The 20,507-nt window shown below is 37.9% G+C and overlaps 1 protein-coding gene across 1 annotated transcript; it reads right to left on the bottom strand.

Annotated features, from left to right (window-relative positions):
- Positions 1 to 1,756: 1,756 nt before the first annotated feature.
- Positions 1,757 to 20,482, bottom strand: CCDA (cytochrome c biogenesis protein family). Its single transcript, XM_088965177.1, has 13 exons — positions 20,275 to 20,482; positions 20,095 to 20,188; positions 19,197 to 19,331; positions 17,979 to 18,031; positions 6,141 to 6,271; positions 5,951 to 6,036; positions 5,764 to 5,795; positions 5,355 to 5,516; positions 4,257 to 4,329; positions 4,035 to 4,135; positions 3,248 to 3,340; positions 2,428 to 2,474; positions 1,757 to 2,121 (listed from the first exon to the last, which is right to left on the bottom strand). The coding sequence occupies exons 2-13, from the start codon at positions 20,180 to 20,182 to the stop codon at positions 2,046 to 2,048; spliced, it is 1,077 nt and encodes a 358-aa protein (XP_088821303.1). The 5' UTR covers positions 20,183 to 20,188; positions 20,275 to 20,482; the 3' UTR covers positions 1,757 to 2,045.
- Between the last annotated feature and the right edge of the window lie 25 nt (positions 20,483 to 20,507).

Here is a 20,507-nt window from a genome sequence, read left to right as displayed (position 1 = left end):
GGGTACGTTTCAGAAACCAATATAAATCTCATTAATAATTAAAAAATGCTAATTTTGATGATCAGTTAATTTTTTAATCAATCTATTTTTTTTTTTATAATTTTCTACTCATCAATATAGAAATGACATTGAGACTGGGATTTTACACCCATGCCACATCCAGCTATACTCAGTTCTCTCTCTCTCTCTCTCTCTCTCTCTCTCTCTCTCTATGAAGCCCTATACCGAATTCAATTCAACCCCAATAATATGGGGCCGGCCAGTCGGCCACATGAATTCTGTTCCACTATTCTTTTTGCCATATCCATCATTAAGTTTTAAGTTATGGGCTCTTAAACTATTTCTCACTTCTTTAACACGTTTCATTTTTTATCTGTTCCTAGATCTTTCAGATGCTTCAACTTGAGTGATACAGGCAAATATGTATTCATTAAGTCTTGGATCTTGGATCTAGCGTAGAGAGTAGAATGAGGCAAGAATAAAATAAGTGAAGAGAAGGTGGGTGGCATCTGATATTACACAAAAGAAGAGCAATCTCACAGCCTTAATTCCATTGGGTACAGTCATCTTCAATACTTAACCCGAGCTTATATTTCTCATTATCCTCTTCTAGATTTATTTGGTCCGTGCAAACTTTGAATTGAATCTTTTTTCAATCGCTTTAACCCCCCGTGAGGAATATGAACCAGACTTGTTTAGCTTTTAATTCCTCTGCCATAAAATTTACTTATTTATTGTGCCATACTGTTCTTTCCGTTCAAGGGAATGTTGCTTCTTTAATATGAATAACGATAATTGCCGCTCTGGTTTTTCCATTCTCTAGATTATAGATTCTTTAATCTAAATCATTATAATTGATTCTAGGGGTGAGATCAACAAAGGCTTGGTTTATTGGCACCAAGTTTATGGTGGAAAGGACCCCAAACCGCCCAAGTTTCTGACTTTAGTCCGCTTCCAAATGCCATTATATGTAAAAAGGAGGGAAAAATAAAGAAGTTTTTGACTTTAATCTAATAGTGGCTGAGCATGCTATCTACGGCGCTGAAGAAGCTCTTCAATTAACTGAATCTTAGAGATCTAACATCCAAAATAGTCTCAAGGCTCTGTTTGGAAAGAGTTCAAATGCCTGTTCAGTGCATACGTGAACTGTGGTTCAAATTTTCTGGTGTTTGGTAAGAATATGTTTATGTACTGAAAGTGACAGCTTTCACAAATTTTAAGACATGTTTGCATTCAAAATAAGAGCAAAGTTTACATCCATTGCACTCAAAGTTGATCGATGTTAAAAAGGTATATTTCTATCTTGAGATTCATGTTTGCACCCATTACAACTAAAAATCATCTGGCAAGAAAAACTTATCAATGCAAAACTAAACCAACTTTGCATCCATGGACGAGAATGCACTCGACATATTTGTAATCTTCCCAAACAGAACCTGATGCATGGTTGATTGGATTGACTTAGGTCACTCAATCCTGTTTGTGCATGCGATTGAGGGTAGAGCTATCAATAGGTCGGGTCTGATTCAGGACATGGTGGTCCAGTCCCAAACCAATATTAATCAGTTCTATAAACTCAATCAGAATTGAATCAATTATTAACTGGGATAATGGGACCTATACTTGACATTCTATAATTACCTTGATATAACAACTTGGAGCTTCATTTTTGATAATATAGCCTAAACAAAAATGATAGCAAATACAAAATTATCTAATAAGTGTCTATGAAATTTACCCTTTTAGACGTAAAATATAAGAAAACCAGGAGACCTTTATATTCTTAATTACATAATCAGTTCAGAACAACAAAAACTGGTCCAACCCAATTATAGTTGGAACCTAAAACTCACAACCAGAACCAATATAACTGGTTCGGTTCTATCTGGTAGACCCGACCCATTGTCAGCTCTAATTTTGAGAGAGAGAGAGAGAGAGAGAGAGAGAGAGAGAGAGAGAGAGAGAGAGAGAGAGTGGGACCTGGTAGAGATAATTTCTTCCCAACCAATGCTAATATATTACCGATGTTTCCAGTTCACTGTAAGCTACATTACCATTGTAGCAGGGGGAAACAACCTATCCAACAGAGTATACACGCCTCCACCCAAAAGGAGAGCACCACTGCAAGAATAATCAAATTCAAACATGTAAGAGAAACACGGACATGACTACATGAGTAGATTTTAAAGGAAATCCACAAGTCAGCCCAAGGATCTCTCCTTTGCCTCTTGGTCACCAAGGAACACTAACTTGGGGGTAACATGAAGAGGGCTCTAGGAATTTGGAAGGTATGGTAGAGACTAGCCAAGCAGTGATCATTTTAGGGGGAGATGCGAAGCATATTGTGAATAACAAGTATAAATTAGGTGGTTGTGTTTCATATTATCAAATTCAGTGTTGCATTTATTTAAGCGTTTGAGGATGTACCTCACTGGGTTAATCCACGCTGAGAATTTGCGAAATGAAAGCAGGCTCTGCACATATAATAAGACAAGCATCCTTAATTCCTGGTTAAATTCCATGTTACATATAAACAGATAAAGCTCAACTTGGATATCTAGATGATGAGAGCTTGAAGCTCTCTCAATAGAGTTTTCAGTAATTATATTGATCTTAGGCAACAGTTTTGCACAAGTGAACTCATTTTCAACTGTGACAAATACTAGCAATACGACCCTAAGGACTATGGGCCTCTAAAGCACAAAATGGCAGAGGCTAATCAAAGGTATTTTTATTACTCATGGGATTACTGGTGTTTATTAATGAAGTTCTCCTTCCCTCTGTGCTTTAAAAGTCCATAGGCTTTAATGGCTAAAATTGATTTTCCAACCTCAATCTATTTTCATCACAAGAAAGAATATAAGTGAGAATAGTTGTCTCAGGACAGGGGAAAGATTCTACTGAAAAAAGGACAGGGGAAAGAAAAGCCATCCTCTATCTGTATTCAAGATTGAATCATTGAATGTAGGAATGTAAAACGTTAACCAGATTGGATGATTGTAACACCCAATATCTGGATCTCCTCAGGCCCTTCCACTGCAATTTACTTGGCTATATAGAAGAATGAGAAGGCGATCATGATTATTCTGTTTGTTAAGCCTACATCTCATAGGTGGAATCATAAAGTAGGGCCCAATATCCCTGTATGTACTTCATTTGCACAGCATGGACATGGTGAATGGTTTCTTTCATCCTTTAATCCTAACCCAGGAATATTCCTATTGAGATTAAGAACCAAAAACTATACCTGCAATGCACCTGCAAAAGAAGCAGCAAGAAGAAGAGGAGCAATATAGCCTGTCGTGTATGTCAGAAGTAGGGTTCCCCCAATAACTGGGTCCTGAAATGGGAAGTGTTCAAATTATTTATTTACTTACTTTTCCAGTAAACATATGTCATGCATGCATGAAATAGATTGACAGCATTAGTGAAGAAAGAGAAGAAAAATGTCATCTCATAATGGAAGGTCACTCTTTTGATTTAGCCATTGGTTGTATAAAGTTTATCACGAATGTTGTAGACACCAAACCTCACTATTGATAAATGTGCATTCTACAAAGATCTATTAACCAGAAGTAGAAAAAGGTCAAGACTAAATTTATTCCAAACCAGAACCATCAGATCTAGTTGTATCTCTTGCAATTTTCAACTTAAAAAGCTCAACTGAAAATATGATGCCATTTGTATAGCAGTGTGCTTTTGTATGCTCTACTATCCTAATCTCTATCATACAATCTTTCTTCAAGGCTCTAATAATCATCTTAAAGTTCCCAATAGTTCTTGTGCTTCCATTCCATGGATAGAGTAGGTTTTAGCATAATGTAAAGTTAAGATCCAAATCTCTTCCCTGAATGTCTCATATGATATGCATAGCATTCAAGCAGACAGAATGGTTGCAGTCCCCAATTGATGGCATACCAAATAGGAAAGCCACAAAATCCATAACCAATCTGAGTAGGCATTCCTCACTGTTCAAACATATGTGCAAGTTAACAATGAGTTAAAAAGTATTAAGAAATTGAGATTACAAATACCTTGGATGCTGCCACATACCCAAGCAGAGTGGCCAATACAGGTGTACTGCAAGGTGAAGCAGCTAATGCAAATGTAAGCCCAGCCAAATATGCTTGCACACCTAAAAAATTCTCTGAAGGTTAGAACAATGTTGACATATCAAAAGTAAAACATGTGCAAAACAGTGCCATTTAGACACTTTGATTGAAAAACATTGCAATGAGAGGGAGAAGCCCAATTACTTGAAGGAAAGTTAGCTGCAGCAGCACGGGAGTCAAAATTGTTAAAAAATGAAGGAAGTTGTAGTTCAATTATCTGAAAAAGATGGACACCGATATTAGCATAAACATTTTTTTTGGCAGAGGATTAAAAAAAATCACACAGAATCATTTTAGAAACGATTCTCAATGTTATAAGGATGAGAAGGTGGCTAAACATCATGCATGAAAGTCGAGGGAGAGATTTCATAACTAGACCAACTTTGATCAATAAAAGACCAGCAATGCTATATGGAACAGAATACCGAACAATAAATAAATGGACATGGCTAGAAAATGATGATACCTGAAACAAAGGTGCCAAGGTAGATGATTGACAAAGCTAGGAACGACAGAACAAGAATCAAGCACATTAAAAAGGAATAAGAGTAGTAGTCCTTATAGGTGAAAAAATAAGGGAAAATTGATTGTGATGGTCTAGCCATGTGCATAGATAACTGCTGACTACACTGGTAAGGTGTGATTTGGTGCAAGTAGAAAGCTCTAAACGAGCAAGGGGATGGCCGAGGGAGATAATGGGCTGTAGTAAGAAATGGATATTGATAAAAGACATAACTCTTGATAGAACACAAGGGCATGGAGGGTTCATGTAACCAATCTCAAACAGTTGGGATTAGAGCTAAGTTAACCAACTATGATCAACATATTTGTGTAAAATTGTAACTTAATAAGTACATGTTCTGGCTTGAAAAAAAATAAATAAATAAACAAGTAGATGTTCCAAGAATTTTGTATTTTCTGGCTATTTGTGTAAACCTAGAAAGCATCAAAAACTCCTTTCAATTGGATCCGGTGTTGTGAGAGCTGGAGTTTTAGCAGAGTGAAAGTTTTCAAAGGTGATAATTTAGAAAACATAGTTTTCAAAGCTGAAAGCTGATCATTGGGATTTAACTAGGGAAATCCTTAGGAAAATAGTGAATAAAGATTAATGTGAAATAGACAACACTATTTGCTACCTTAATCCTGTAATTGGGACAAAGCATTTGTTAAAATATAATGTAAGCACACAATACTCCCTGAAAATCACTATATATATATATAATCAAAATAATGTTTAGTTACCTCCAGAAGATTTAAACCCATAACAATAGCCAAGCCTGAAGCAGCTACTGGTAATCCTTGCCCAATTTGTCCATAAGCCTTGCCAGCAAATGAAGCAGCTATGCCTAGGATTGCTAATGTTGTTGCCAAGCCCAATGAGAAAGCAACTGAATCCCCAATTATCTGATAGAGAATTGGTTGCATGAATATCTTGTTTAACTCAAACAAAACAGATATGAATTTTCACTTAAAAGAAACATGGTAAGTGGTAAAAATATTATAACAGACAAAGGCCAACTGAACCAAGTTCTCTGCTGATTGGCTCAATTAGTGATGCTTTCAATGTTCAAGAGATCTCCGAAACAAATTGGACAATCTTGGTATAAAAGGTAAACAGAATTTGTAGAAGTTAACTTAGCACAAACTTTACCTTAGCTCTACTTTTCCCAGAACCAAACGCTCCTAAATGATTTGCAGTAAGACCACGGAAACAGCAAGAAATGTGAAGAAACAAAAAGAAGAGAGAGAGAGAGAGAGAGAGAGAGAGAGAGAGAGAGAGAGAGAGAGAGAGATACAAATGCAATGAGGCAACAGGTCTGTGTATCAAAAATTCTTACCAATGTAGCCAAGGGTCAATGGCAAAACGCTTAGTGTACAAGGGGATAGACTAGTTACAAGCCCTGCTCCAAAAATAACTGCTAAACTGGGACAAGGAATAAGAATGGAAGAATAAGAGAACAGAAAAACCACCAGATGCTGAACATCTGAATACTAAATGCAAATCAAAGATTACAGGCAGATGTTAACCTAGTGAAGCTGAGAGCTGACAACTGGTCCTGAACAGCTTCATTAGCTTGTTGTCCAGCTGAATATAAGAAACCTCCAAACCAATCTCCCAGACCCATGTCAGCCAAAGTGGAAATGGATGCTGCTCTGTCCTGCCTCAAAGAAAGTAAATCTAGTTCCTGAGACTATGTATGCAGAGTAAAGCTTGCAAGCAGGCTGAGATAATAATACAGCCCTCCAGATGGCATGATGGGTAAACTTAAGTACATAGACCATGGTAGTGACGTGATTTGGGAAAATAAAATAATTTTAATGATGGTTCCATTTGGTTGCAAATAAAAATGAGGAAAACGGAGTATTTCAATAAAATGCTATTTTATGGTTTTTGGTTACATGTAAAATTGCTAATGAAAGAAAACATTTTAAAAACAGTAAGAACTAATTGTAGGAAATTGACATTCCTAATTTTCTTCAAGTCATTTCCAAACAGAGTTTCGTCTGCTGGATTCATACATTATAATACTTGTATATTTCTCAACCATTCAGATTTGTTTTCCAAGTTAAGATACAAAACAGGAAAATGATTCACTTTCCAATTAAATATAATTTTCCAAGTGCAACCAATCACAGCCTACAGGCAACTTAGAGAAGAAAATCACACCGTGTTACTTGGTAAGTTTGATCCTGAACCAAGATTCATTAAAATATATGGACAAATTACCTTATAGTGTGATGCATGACAACTATAGTCTTAAATAGAAAGCACTAGATCATAAAATACAACTTAAACATGCATACTTGATTTTCTCTCTTTCCACATTATTTGAAATGTCTACTAGGACCATAGTTAGAAAAGCATAGGAAAAATACTTGACATTAGGAACACTCTGATCAATGTTTTAAAAGGCATGGGAGACCTATGTCTGGAGACACCCTCCAAACACCTTGAGGTTCATGCTGGAGGTGTTGATGCCTCTTGAGGTGTAGGCTTCATGCACGTGCCTCATACAAAAGAAAAGGAAGGGAAAGTGTTAAAAGTGTGAGGGCATTTCTATCTTTTTGTGTTATTTTGTATTTGGGCACCTATTCAAGGGCACCTTTGTAATTTTGCTTATGAATAAGAAAATGAAAAGCCTCCTCCTTTTCTTCTCTCTTCAACATCTCTAAACTTTGCAACTTAGTATCAGAGAAACTCACGATCAAGAAAACTCTTTGCTTTTGATCGTGACTCACAGACAAATCTGCTGATGTCAGCATGCCGCCGATTGATGTCAGCGGTCTGTACAGTCGGTGGCATCTTTATGGGTCTTTGATGGTCGCTGATTTACCCTGATTTTAGGGGAATTTTGGTATAAGTTTCATGGTGGTTTGAAGCTGTTTTGGATTTTTCGGATGAAAATTGGCGAAAAATCCAGATTTGGAATTTAGGGCTTGCATGCTCGTATGGTGGATTGGTTGTTGCTGATGTTAGACAGTGTATGCCCTTAGATCCAATCAGAATGATGTACATTATGACATTTAATGTAAATGAATAAAGCACATATTTGATTCATATTATTATGGTGTGTTTCTGTGTAATACCCTTAAACTAGACACATATGAGACTCGTGTTAGTTTATAATCTTTACAGCCGTTGGATAGATCTGGGGAGATTTGTCCTGCCAAGGCTGACATTGATGTGCCGCCAAGTTGGTTGGGGTTGGCTTGTCTCAGTTGCTAGGGTGAGACCTGAGGTACATGCAGTGTGGGTTTTATTGAAACCTTGAACTGGACCAGAATTCCAGTATTGCCCTGGACCTTGGAGATAGATGGGTAAAACTGGAATGTGACACCCGACCCCTAGACTCGACTATGATACTACACTAGGTGTTGGATTAGACTGTCTTTGATATAATAATCAGTGAGATCCTTAGAGGGGGTCAAAACCTGAGTATGTTGGGATAGTCCGAGAATTCATTTGAGTGTGTGATCATAGTGACAAGATCAACCCCTTTGTCGGACAAAGTGAATGATAAGGGATGCACTCTCTCTGATGGAAACCAAAGCTGCCGGCAACCAATTTCAACCGTTGAAATTTGTTTTGCAAAATATATTTATATATAGATATACATATATATATATATGTATTATGGTTTCAAAATATTTGCAAAATATTTTAATTCCCGGGATCCATGTGAGTAGAGAGAGCAACACTGTACCTTGCAGCCGAGGGAGAGGTTCTCTCTTGTTGGGCAGTGTTTGATCATTATGGGCTGAGAGGTTAAGTGTAAGACTATTGAGAGTAATACCTGATGGACTAATCTTGCATCTGTCCACAGTCCTTGGGTTTTTATAAGGTGGCTTGACCCAGAGACCATTTAGTGTAAATGTTGGGCCCATTAAGAGCCCATGGTGATGGACTCAGGGGTTCACTATTCCTACAGTGAATTCGGCCAGGCCTTGTAATAGAGGCTGGATTGAACCCATGTGGCTGATGTGTAGATCAATGTTTGGGTCCCACACCATACAAGGATACCCAACTGGGCAGTAGTTTGGAGGATAAGTGAGTACATGGACTTAATGGGCCTAAAGCCCAATTCGAACTGGTTTAATATGATTAATTAAAGAGGGGCGGTTCAGGGATTTAGATCAGTAGATAGGATAGGAGTTATTCCTATCCACTCAGAGAATCTAGATCCAAATAAAGATTTGGATTAGGAAACTCCTAATAAGATTAGGAGGACTGATCTTTATCTGCAGATAAGATAAGGGATTATCCTTATCTCTTAAACAGAGTCCAGATCCAAATACAAGATTTGGATTGGGAAACTCCTAATGGGATTGGGAGAAGCTCTCTTTAAGGCTATAAATAAAGAAGGAGGGCAAACCCTAATTTACCCCAATCAGATTACAGATTCAAGAGAGAAGACAGCTCCAGTTAGACTGACGCCATCTTCTGCTCTTGCCTTCTCCTATTGCTGCCGCCATTGCCAGTTCGATCTCCACCTGTAGGAGCGATCAAGAAAGGTTCTTGATATCAGTTTTTGGTGAAAAACTAATCTGAAGTCGTGCTCACTCACCCTTCATTGAATTCTTGCTGAAGAGTTCGGTTCTTGCTGAAGAACCACCTGTTGGTTCTGCTCCACCCTACGCTGTGTCATCTTCAGTGGGAGCAGTCTTTGGCGTTTTCCTTGGGCGTGAACACCTTCGTTAGGAGTTATTGCTACTTCGTATCAGGTACATCCTCTCCTACCTTTTGGTTTCAGATCTGGTCTGGTTTAGGGTTCAAGATTGATCCTTGAAAATGCAGTTTTCTAAAATAGGGAATGTGATTCCCACATGGGAGAGAAATTTTTGAAATTTCGCCCAACCTACCTGTAGGGTTCGGCCATCCATATGATGGATCTCTCATCCCTTCAGCTGAAACCTCGTGTTTGAGTCGTGGTAAACCCCTGGGACTGTAGGAAGCAGTCCTGAATTTTTTAGAGCCCTAAAACTTATTTTGGGAATTTTTTTCTTCCCAAATTTTGCCGCTAGTACCTATTTTTCCTAGTTTTTTTGCTGTAACTAGTGTCTAACCTTGTGGAAAAGGTGTTTGGGAGTTCAGTTGTTGTTGGAAGACTGTGGTGCTAGTGAGAAATTTTTTTGGAGGGGCTGTGATCAATGGACTCACACAAAGACGTCAGCGTACCTACCTATGTTCTCCCGGGAAGCAATGACAATGTCAGAGGACAAATTACTACTGTAAAACTTGATGGGACAAATTTTCTAGAATGGTCTCAATCAGTCAAGCTAGTGTGGAAGAGGTAAAATCGGATTTATTACTGGTAAGGAAGCTAAGCCGAAGCCTGAAGATCCACATATTCCAAGTGGGAGTAGGATAATCTGTTGGTGATGTCATGGCTTGTATGCTCTATGGAGCCACACATCGCCCATAACTATATGTTCCTTCCAACAGTTAAAGATATTTGGGATAGACTAAGTGCAACTTATTCTCAAGCAAGAAACATTGCTAGAATCTATCAGTTTTGAAGAGAAGCATGTAATATGCGATAGGGGGAGAAATTAGTAGCCATGTATTTCTCCTCCTTACAATCAATTTGGGAAGAAATTGATCATCTTGAGGCTTTGGAGTGGAAAGATCCCCTTGATGCTGAACAATACAGGAAGTACATTGAAAAAAATCAAGTTCTCGATTTTCTTGCCGGGCTGAATGCTGATTATGACTTCACTAGGCAACGCATCCTTAGTGCTGATATTGTTCACTCTCCACAACATATTCTCTTGTACAGAATGAAGAGAGTAGGAGGAATGCTATGATGCAAGTGTCTGTAGGTGAGCACACTGCTCTTGTGGCCACAAAGCCTAAGAGGTATTTTGTGAATACTATAAGAAGACGAAGCATACCAAGGATAGATGGTGAAAACTAAATCCCCACTTGAAACCTGAGAAGTTTAAAACTAGAAAGAAAGTAAATGCTCATGTTGCTACTGCAAGTCACGATTCTCAGACTCACATGCTTGAAGGAAACCTTCCTGCTCTGGCATCTACTCATGACACCTCTGATGTGACGGAAAAATTAAGAGGCATCTTACTCCATCTTGAAAAGAATGGGTTGCCTACATCTACTGGTTCAAATGCTTCTTCTAGTGCCTTTGCAAAATCAGGTACTGCACTTGCATGTCATGTCCCACCCTCTAGCTCTTGGATAATTGACACAGGAGCCAATGATCATATGACTGACACACCTTCCTACTTTACCACTTATAGACTTTTTTCAGGGAAAGGTATGATTACCATTGCCGATGGGTCCCAGACCCCAATATTAGGTTTGGGTGAAGTTAAACTTACCAATAACCTTTCTTTGAACCATGTACTCCATGTTCCACAATTGCATAGAAATCTCTTATCTGTTAGTTCTCTTACAAAGTCTCATAATTGCTCTATAACCTTCTTTCCATCTCATTGTGTCTTTCAGGACCTAAGTACGGGGAAGATGATTGGCAATGGACATGAAGCCGATGGAGTTTATCTTCTTGATCAGTCTCCAATGTTAGGGTTGATTTGTCAGTCTATATCCTGTCATGATGAGAAACTAAGTCAATTGAAATTGTGGCATCATCGTCTTGGACATGTGTCTTTTGGTTCATTGAAGTTTTTGTTTCCTAGTTTGTTTGAGTACTTGTCTAGTTCTGATCTGCAATGTGAAGTCTGTCAACTATCAAAAGCAATGTAGAACAACCTTTTTTGCAAGTAACAAGAGAAGTACTGTTGCTTTTCATTTAATACATACTAATGTTTGGGGACCTTATTCCATTCCATGTATAAGTGGCTACAAATAATTCATTCTCTTTATTGATGACTACTGGCGGTATACTTGGTTGTACTTGATGAAGATCCGAGATGAAGTTCTTGTAATTGTGAAAGGCTTCTTTAGTATGGTGGAGACACAGTTTGAGAAGAAGATTAAGATTATTAGATTTGACAATGCCAAGGGGTACTTTGAGAAGCACCTACAAACCTTCCTTGAAGAAAAATGAGTGATTCACCAGAGTTCTTGCCCTCATACTCCCCAACAAAATGGGGTATCAAAGAGGAAAAACAAACATGTGATTCAAGTTGCTAGAGGCTTGTTATTCCAGATGCATGTTCCAACTCAGTTTTGGGGGGATACTGCTCAAACAACTGTATATCTTATTAACAGACTTCCCTCGCGGACCCTGCACCTCCAGTCTCCTCATCAACTTCTTTTTCTTGATGAGGATACATTCCATCTTCCTCCCAAAGTGTTTGGGTGTGCTTGCTTCGTCCATGACATGAGTCCTAGGCTGAAATTTGATCCAAAGTCTATTAAGTGTGTCTTCTTGGGATATTCTTTAGTTCAAAAGGGGTATCGTTGTTATGACCCTTGTCCTAGAAAAAGATATATCCGAAGATGTCACATACTTTGAGTCTACTCCCTTCTTCTTTGTCTCTCGTCCTTCTCTTCAAGGGGAGGATGTTAGTGAAGATTAGACTCCATTTTGTAATGCCAATTCCTACAACTGATGCTGTCAATCCTTCTTCTCCTCCTCCTTGTGGTCGTAGTAGTCCTCCTCCCAAAGAAAGATGATGGCTCCAGAGATTGAATGTCCATTACAATTTGACCTCCTGGACTCGGGTAATTTGGATTTTGAACCTCTTCCTGTTTCTAATGCCTATGCTGAATCTATTGTTGAACCTCCTCTTGTAGATCCTAACCTCAACCTTCCTATTGCAATTCGTAAAGCAAGACGGACATGTGCTAAGTATCCTATCTTAAGCTGTCTCTTATGATACTTTGTCACCCTCTTATTGTGCCTATATCTTTTCTATTGCTTTTGTTTTTGTCCCTCACAATGTTACTGAGGCAGTGCAGCTCCCTCATTGGATGGATGCTATGAACCAAGAAATGGAGGCACTCAAAAAAAAAACCAGACTTGGGAAATTGTTTCTCTTCCAGAAGGAAAAATTCCTGTTGGATGCAAATGGGTTTACACAATGAAGTATAAAGCTGATGGCTCAATTGAAAGGTACAAAGCTCGACTTGTGGCAAAAGGGTACACCCAGTCTTATGGCATTGATTACTAGGAAACATTTGCGCCACTAGCCAAGATGAATTCAATCTGAATTATCATATCTCTTGCTGCCCACTACTCTTGGCCCTTGTAACAAATGGATGTTAAGAACGCCTTCCTTAATGGGGACCTTTAGGAAGAAGTTTACATGGAACTTCTTTAGGAGTGAATATCCCTAGGAGTGAAGGAAAGGTTTGTCGTTTGAAGAAATCCCTTTATGGCGTTAAACAGTCCCCTCGAGCTTGGTTTGATAGATTCAGGAAAGTTGTCTTAAAAATTGGCTTCTCACAATCACAAGTTGACCATACCTTGTTTATTAGGAGAGCAAATGGAAAAATAACTATGTTGATAGTATATGTCGATGATATTGTTATCATAGGGGATAATATCTCTGGGATTGCTAAACTGAAGTCTTTCCTTGCTATTGAATTTGAAATTAAGGATCTTCGAAATCTCTGGTATTTCCTAGGGATTGAGGTAGCAAGGTCAAAGAGGGGCATTTATATTTCTTAGAGGAAATATGTCATTGATTTGCTTTAGGAGGTAGGAAAATTAGATTGTAAACCAGTTGAAACTCCAATTGATCCCAATCATAAGCTGGGAGTTGATGATGGAGATGTTCTTCCTGACAAAGGTGTGTTTCAGACACTTGTTGGTTGCTTTTTCTACTTGTGTCTAACTAGACCAGATATATCATATGCTATGAGTGTGGCCAACCAATATATGCACAAGCCTAGATCATCTCATATGCAAGCAGTGAATAGAATACTTGCCTATTTGAAGGGATGTCTAGGAAAGGGGATATTGTATTCTAATCATGGGCATCTGAAGGTAAAGGCCTATTCTGATGTTGACTGGGCAGGTTCTATTGATGATAGGCAGTCTACTTCTGGCTATTGTACTTTGGTGGGTGGTAATGTATCTTGGAGAAGTAAGAAGCAATCGGTTGTGGCTCGATAAAGTGCAGAGGCATAGTACAGAGCTATGGCACATGTAGTTTCAAAATTGTTGTGATTGAAGAACTTGTTCACAGAAATGGGAGTGCAAATTGATATTCCAATGACATTATATTGTGATAATCAAGCTGCCATAAACATAGCCCACAACCCTGTTCAACATGATCGTACAAAGCATATTGAGGTTAATCGACATTTCATTAGAGAAAGAGTTGCCAGTGGAGAGATTTGTCTACTTTATGTGAGGTCTGAAGACCAGTTGGCAGATTGTCTTACTAAAGGTGTTCCCAAATCAAAGCTCGACAACAAATTGAGCAAGCTGGGCATGATAAATATCTATGCTCAACTTGAGGGGGGTGTTAAAAGTGTGAGGGAATTTCTATCTTTTTGTGTTATTTTGTATTTGGGCACCTATTCAAGGGTACCTTTGTAATTCTGCTTATGAATAAGAAATGAAAAGCCTCTTGGTGTGAACAATGCCACACCAAGCACTTCTCGACACTTCTTTCTTCTCTTCCTCCTCCTTTTCTTTTCTCTTCAACATCTCTAAACTTTGCAACTGAAAGGAAAGCAAAGGGAAGGAAAGAGAGAAGGGAAGGGAAGGGAAAGTAGAAAAAGAAAGAAAGTGAAGAAAAAAAAAAAAGAAAAGAAAAGGGAAATAAAGTTTGGGTTCTGGGAGTGGAACCCCTTCATTGGCAGGATTTGCCTCCCAAACCCCCTGCCCCAACACCTTTCTAATACAGCTCAATTTGGTTAATACAAGGCATCTTTCATAAAAAAGAAACAAGAATAACAAGATTAGATCCTTCTTCTTCATTGTCCTTCCTCCTTTTCCTTCTTCTCCTTCCTCTTCCTCCTCTTCCTTACACCTCTTGTGTTCAAGACCACACGGTCTACACCTCATGCCTCCAGGTAGTGGAACCCCTTGAGTCATGCATCTGCACACACACAAACACACACAAACTATGATATCCGGATAATTTGTTCAAGACGATTCCTCAATATTTAGTGAAACTTCTACACCCAACACCTTGTCCAGCCATATCCTTGCCATATCTAGGTAACATAGCTTATGAAAGAAAGATGTGGAAAGGAACAACAGTATATTGTCAATATTTTAGGTCCACAATTAAAAGAAATGGTATATGATTTCATTTATAAAATTGAGCATTACTAAGTTTAAGAAACACCTATGTTTAGAAATTAGAGACCAGAAACACCCAAAAGCAAAGTCCTATAGAGACATTAGTATTGCTGATAGCATACTTGACTGAGTTACAATAGTGGTCTTTAGCTATGACTATGAGAAGAATTGAGAATGGTAGGATTAAGAATATGAAGCTGGCACAATTCCTGTAGAAGCTTCCTGCAATTCTCAAGTATCTCAAGGAAGATATATGTACATAGGTGAGAGGACAATTCTCCTTATCCATGGAAAAGCATCAAGAAAACCATCCTAAAACATGGAACAGAGCTAAAAGATACAGGAAATTGCATCCCATAGAAAAAGATTGTAGAGATAGTTAGTAGTGTGTGGTTCCAACCCCACACTTATTTATTATGTTTTTTATTTCCTTTTATAGTTGGGCCGGCTGGGCCTTGTTTATCGTCTTTTATTTTGTGTTGGAGTTTAAGTAGGGGTATTAGAGTAACTCCTACTATTGTAAGGAGATTAATATTTATAAACAACAACTAATGGGGCGGCAGTAATACACAACCGCACCCCTTCTTTCTTTCTCTCTTCTCCTTTCTTTCTCGCTCTCTCTTCTTCTCTTCGAACCTGTGTTTCTTTTCTTAAATTACATCAGCCCACTGCAGTGTTCTACTTGTTTTGTTCAAGTTGGTATCAAAGCACGATATAGGGCTTCTCATGTGAGTCTAACCCAGCTGACCACATGAGAATTACCTAGGGCTGGAAGATTAGAAAGGAGCTTTCTTTGCCTGATTCTTGGAGGTTACCAGAGATATTTAGCAGTTGTCCGAAGATTGGAGAGTGTTTTTTGGTAATCAGGAAGAATCAGAGAAGGCTAGAGAAATCAAGATTGGTTTTTTATCAAGATTGAAAGTGGCGATCAGAGTTTTCTGGGTAAGTTTTCATCTCTTCTTGAGGCCAGCAGTAGTAAGAAATAAGTAATATTTATCTAGAAGGTGCGGCTGAGAAAATCTGAATTTTCTAGGGTTTATTCTTAACCCTACGAACTGTTTTTTGACTGTGAGCCTTTCTCAGAGGGTGTGCCTGGAAAAAATCTGACCTTGAACCTTTTGACTGTGAATATTGGACTGATTACAGTCCAGGTTTGTCTACCAGGGAGGGAGTTGACCTTTTGACTGTGTTTGCATTATTGGAAAGGATCTATCGGCTGATTACAGTCCAGGTTTGTCTACCAGGAAGTTGACCTTTTTGATTGTGTTTGCACTCTTGGAAAGGATCTATCCTATCGGCTAAGTTTAAGTTCTTGGAGTTATAATTTTCTTGTTGAGATTAAATTCTGGGTTGTCTTCTCTATTTTTCAGTGTTGCAGAAAAAAATCTATCCTTTTAGGTCTTCTTGGAGTGTTTTTAGCTTATTAGTGCTCTCTTAAGAATGGAGAAGTTTGAAAGTGAGTTAAAAACACAAGGGGAAGGATTTTTTGGGACTGATAACATGACTAAAAACTCTTTTCAAATTACCACTGTTAGATATGATGGAACCAATTACTTGGAATGGGCCCAATCAGCAATGATGGCTATTGGAGGTACAGGTAAATTAGGCTATGTGACAGGGGATACAAAGAAACCAGTAGAGGAAGATACTTTACATCTGAAATGGGTTCAAGAGAATTACTTAGTAATGACTTGGCTATGTAATTCCACGCAGCCCCACATCAGCCAAAACTATCTTTGGGCAAAAACAGCCAAGGAGATTTGGGACAGCATGAAGGAGACTTATTCCCAACCACCTCCTTGAGGACAGGGCTATGTATGAAATGCTGGTTGGGAAACTTCTTTATCTCTGCCTAACTCGGCCAGATATTTCATATGCTGTTAGTGTTGTTAGACAATACATGCATTCTCCTAGGACCACTCACCTCCTTGCAGTGGAAAGGATTCTTATCTACATGAAGAGATGCCCGGGGAGAGGTATACTCTTCAAGAATAGTGGTCACATGAAGATAGAAGTGTATACAAATGTGGATTGGGTTGGATGTGTTGATGACAGGAGGTCTAACTCTGGGTATTGTGCATTTGTGGGGAGAAATCTTGTTTCCTGGAGAAGCAAGAAATATAATGTTGCTGCCCGCTCTCGTGCAAAAGCTGAATACAGATCCATGGCCAATGGTGTTGCAAAAGTGTTATGGCTGAAATCCTTGCTTAATGAGTTGGAAATTGATTATGAGAAGCCTCTGATTTTGTATTGCGATAATCAAGCTGCAATTATATTGCCCACAACCCAATACAACATGACAGGACAAAGCATATCGAGGTGGACAGACATTTTATCCGAGAGCGAGTTGCATCTCAAGAAATATGCCTTCCTTACATTGCCTCAGACATGCAGTTAGCTGATCTCTTTACTAAAACAGTCACGAAGAGCAAGCTGGAGACAGGTTTACGCAAATTGGGAATGACAAACATCTACTCCCAACTTGAGGGGAAGTGTAGAGATAGTTAGTAGTGTGTGTGGTTCCAACCCCACACTTATTTATTATGTTTTTTATTTCCTTTTATAGTTGGGCCGGCTGGGCCTTGTTTATCTTTTTTTATTTTTGTATTGGAGTTTAAGTAGGGGTATTAGAGTAACTCCTACTATTGTAAAGAGATTAATATTTATAAATAACAACTAATGGGGCAGCAGTAATACACAACCGAACCCCTTCTTTCTTTCTCTCTCTCTCTCTCTCTCTTCTTCTCTTTGAACCTGTGTTTCTTTTCTTAAATTACATCAGTCCACTGCAGTGTTCTATTTGTTTTGTTCAAGTAATATAATTAAAGAACAAATGGTAAAAAAATTGAAGGCATATGTTCAGCAATCTGAAGGCACACCAAGGACAGAAAGACAGCACTTAGATATCACATTAGTGCAACTAAAACAAGAAGATATCAATTAAACTGAGAGAGAGTCTTCCCTTGAAAATTTATGATTAGAGAAAGAATACTTAGATATCTCCTTATAAGCTTTTACTCTACAATAGAAGGATGCAAAAGATGATGATGGAGAATATAATGATGATGGCAATAACATGTTAATAACAACAATGACAGAAATGATGACAACAAGAAAATTAAGCACAATAGTCATATATTAATTATCAGAATATAAACATGACAGGCAAAAAACAATCTCTGACCATTAAGTTCATCGAGAGAGCATTCGCCGTATCTATTGCAACCAAATTTGCCACTGAAACCAAAGAAACAGACATAAGGTCCAAGATATAGCATGTGCGCAAAATTTGGGGGGGGGGGCTTTTTCCACAGACCAGTGGAAGTGTCCTAAGCTTTGTGCCCAGAACCATTCAATTGGGTTGCCTATCTTGATCAAAATCATGAATCGCAATATTCTGACAGGGGAATGAACTATAACAATCTCAGAATACTGAATCATGATTCATAGAATATTTAAATTGTAATTAACTGAATTTGGCCTGCAAAGTAAAAGTAATTGCGATTTAGCATGGATTACTAATTCCAAAACCCCGTTGTTAACTCTTTATTCAAATTATATGTCATCTCATGTATTCATAACAATTTTGGGCAATTTTGTCAACTTCCTTACAAGAGTTTATGTTAAAAAAAATGCTAGAAAAGATACAAATGACACTACCCAAAAATGAAAATTTGTCAATTTCTTTTAGTGGTACTTTGGAAATGACTAAGTAGCCATTTTCATGTGACTGAAATCTTTATATAATTAAATTTAAAGTAAAACTGCAATAATTTATATACTTTTTTTTCAACACACACACGCACTGGAGCTCCTCCAAAATTCTGGAGATTTTCAAATTTGTTGACCTTTGATTCCTGGTCCTTAATGCTGTGCAATTTATGGTTTTGGGCGCTTAAGTCCCAAGTCATTATATTTGAGTTCTTTACATAGAAAGAAGTAACATGCAGCAGGTTTTGGTTAGAAAAAAAAGAATTGGATCAAAATAGTATCAAAAGATTACAAAGAAATTCAGGGAACTTGGAAATACACTTCTTTAATTTTTTGGAGGTTGAGCATTGTAGTGGTTGTGTAGCAGTACATCAACCATGAAGAAATTCTTGACCAAGATAGGGGCATCAGGGACATGTGCAAGTTGCTTTGAGAACATTTAAGCTCTACCTTAATAGTAAGGAATAAAAGTAACAGCTTTGAACAGTTCTCTCAATTGGATTGCAACAGCCAATAGGGACATCGTCCAAAAAGTTCAATTGCAAATACAGTAAGCACCCGAAAATACATTTTTTGTTGTGTAATGTTATATAAAACTAAAAAGAGTTCACTTTCAACTTATCCAAATTTAGGAATTAACAAGAGTACAAAATACTAAGAGAAACAGCGTTTTAAAACATAAATCCTCTACCTGCAATGGCATTTACCAAACCCTTAACTTGTAGCCCACTACTTCTATTGGTCTCCAAAGGTGTTGGAACATCTTCTGTAAGATCCTTAGATGTGGAACATTTCTTGATCATTTTAACAGACACCTTATATTTTCCTTCATAAGTAAAAGCAGAGAATCTTTACCAATGTTAGATTGGGAAAAGAAATGAAAGATAAACGTATGTATACAACATAAAGCAAAAATATCTCAGCCCTGAAAGAAAGAAAATTAAAAGGATTCATGTAGCTAATGTAGTCTGGACAAGGCTTTGTAGAGTTCAGTTGAAAACAAAAACCCTAAATAAAATGTTTTCCTTTCAAAACGATAAACACTTGCATAAGGATATAAAACTGCAAATGTTTCTACAATCAATGAATAAATGAAATTGAAAAGAAGTTACAATTATGTAACTCGGTACTCAAAAGAAAACTTAACCTTACACTTGAATTGGACAATAAGTTTTACTACCTGCAGAAAAAACTTGACCTTACACTTGAATCAGTTTAATTTATCAACCTACTTAATTCAAAAAACCCAGTTCGTGTATCCCGTCTCAATCTAAATCTAACCATCAATGAACTGAAGTATTAAGTTTTCCCAGTTTACTATTAGCATGACAGTTTAAATTTAAAAGTTCACTTAACTAAACTCACTGACTCAACCAAGTTCCACCTTAAGTCAATGCCATAAAGAGGTATTATTACGGAATTGGTGATTAGCATGGAAAAGCTACAAGTTCACAATAGCTTCTAAAGTGCAACTTCCACCGCTTAGCCATGAACTTCAACCAAATTTGGAATTTTCAACTAATATCACATGCAAACTAGAGATCGAAAACTACTCGCCCATCCTTCACCGGAAAAATAAATTGACTGACCATGACCATTTCTCTGGTCGCGTTTGTAGCTGGAGATTCTGCAAGAATTCACAACACCACTGCCCCACCGGCTAAGAATCAAAGACATCTCCAACTGGAAATTCCACCAAATTCATATAAGGTGAGAAGCAGAAACAGATTATTTAAAGAAAAGATAGGAGTCCAGGATAATAATGATACTTTTTGTCACAGAACTGAAACGAGAAAATAAAAAAAGAGAGTATCTTCTTCACTCCGTCCGAGCTCTCTTCCCTTCTTGCTTTGCTGGCACTGAATGAAACGATATCGCAGCGAGAGTGGAGCGAACACGCGGGAGATATTTTTCTTCCTCTTTTTCTCTTTTTCCACTTTTATCCCCTGCCTCTCACGAAAGAAATGCATAAAAGTCAAAGAGGAGCCACCTTGCGTGATGG

Source organism: Nelumbo lutea, chromosome 1 (assembly GCF_056320005.1).
Source record: "Nelumbo lutea isolate HS-2025 chromosome 1, American lotus-T2T, whole genome shotgun sequence".
Lineage (NCBI taxonomy): Eukaryota > Viridiplantae > Streptophyta > Magnoliopsida > Proteales > Nelumbonaceae > Nelumbo > Nelumbo lutea.
The sequence above is the reverse complement of the archived record's forward strand: the minus strand, read 5'-3'. Positions and strand labels throughout refer to the sequence as shown.

What these genes read in the sequence shown, in the direction of transcription:
- CCDA (XM_088965177.1), bottom strand. Translation starts at nt 20,182, where the DNA reads ATGTCTTTGATTCTTAGCCGGTGGGGCAGTGGTGTTGTGAATTCTTGC. An exon ending in TTTGGTAAATGCCATTGCAG is followed by an intron (nt 18,032 to 19,196) that starts GTAGAGGATTTA and finishes CTTTGGTTTCAG; the next exon opens with TGGCAAATTTGGTTGCAATA. An exon ending in GGTATGTGGCAGCATCCAAG is followed by an intron (nt 3,341 to 4,034) that starts GTATTTGTAATC and finishes TTCCCATTTCAG; the next exon opens with GACCCAGTTATTGGGGGAAC.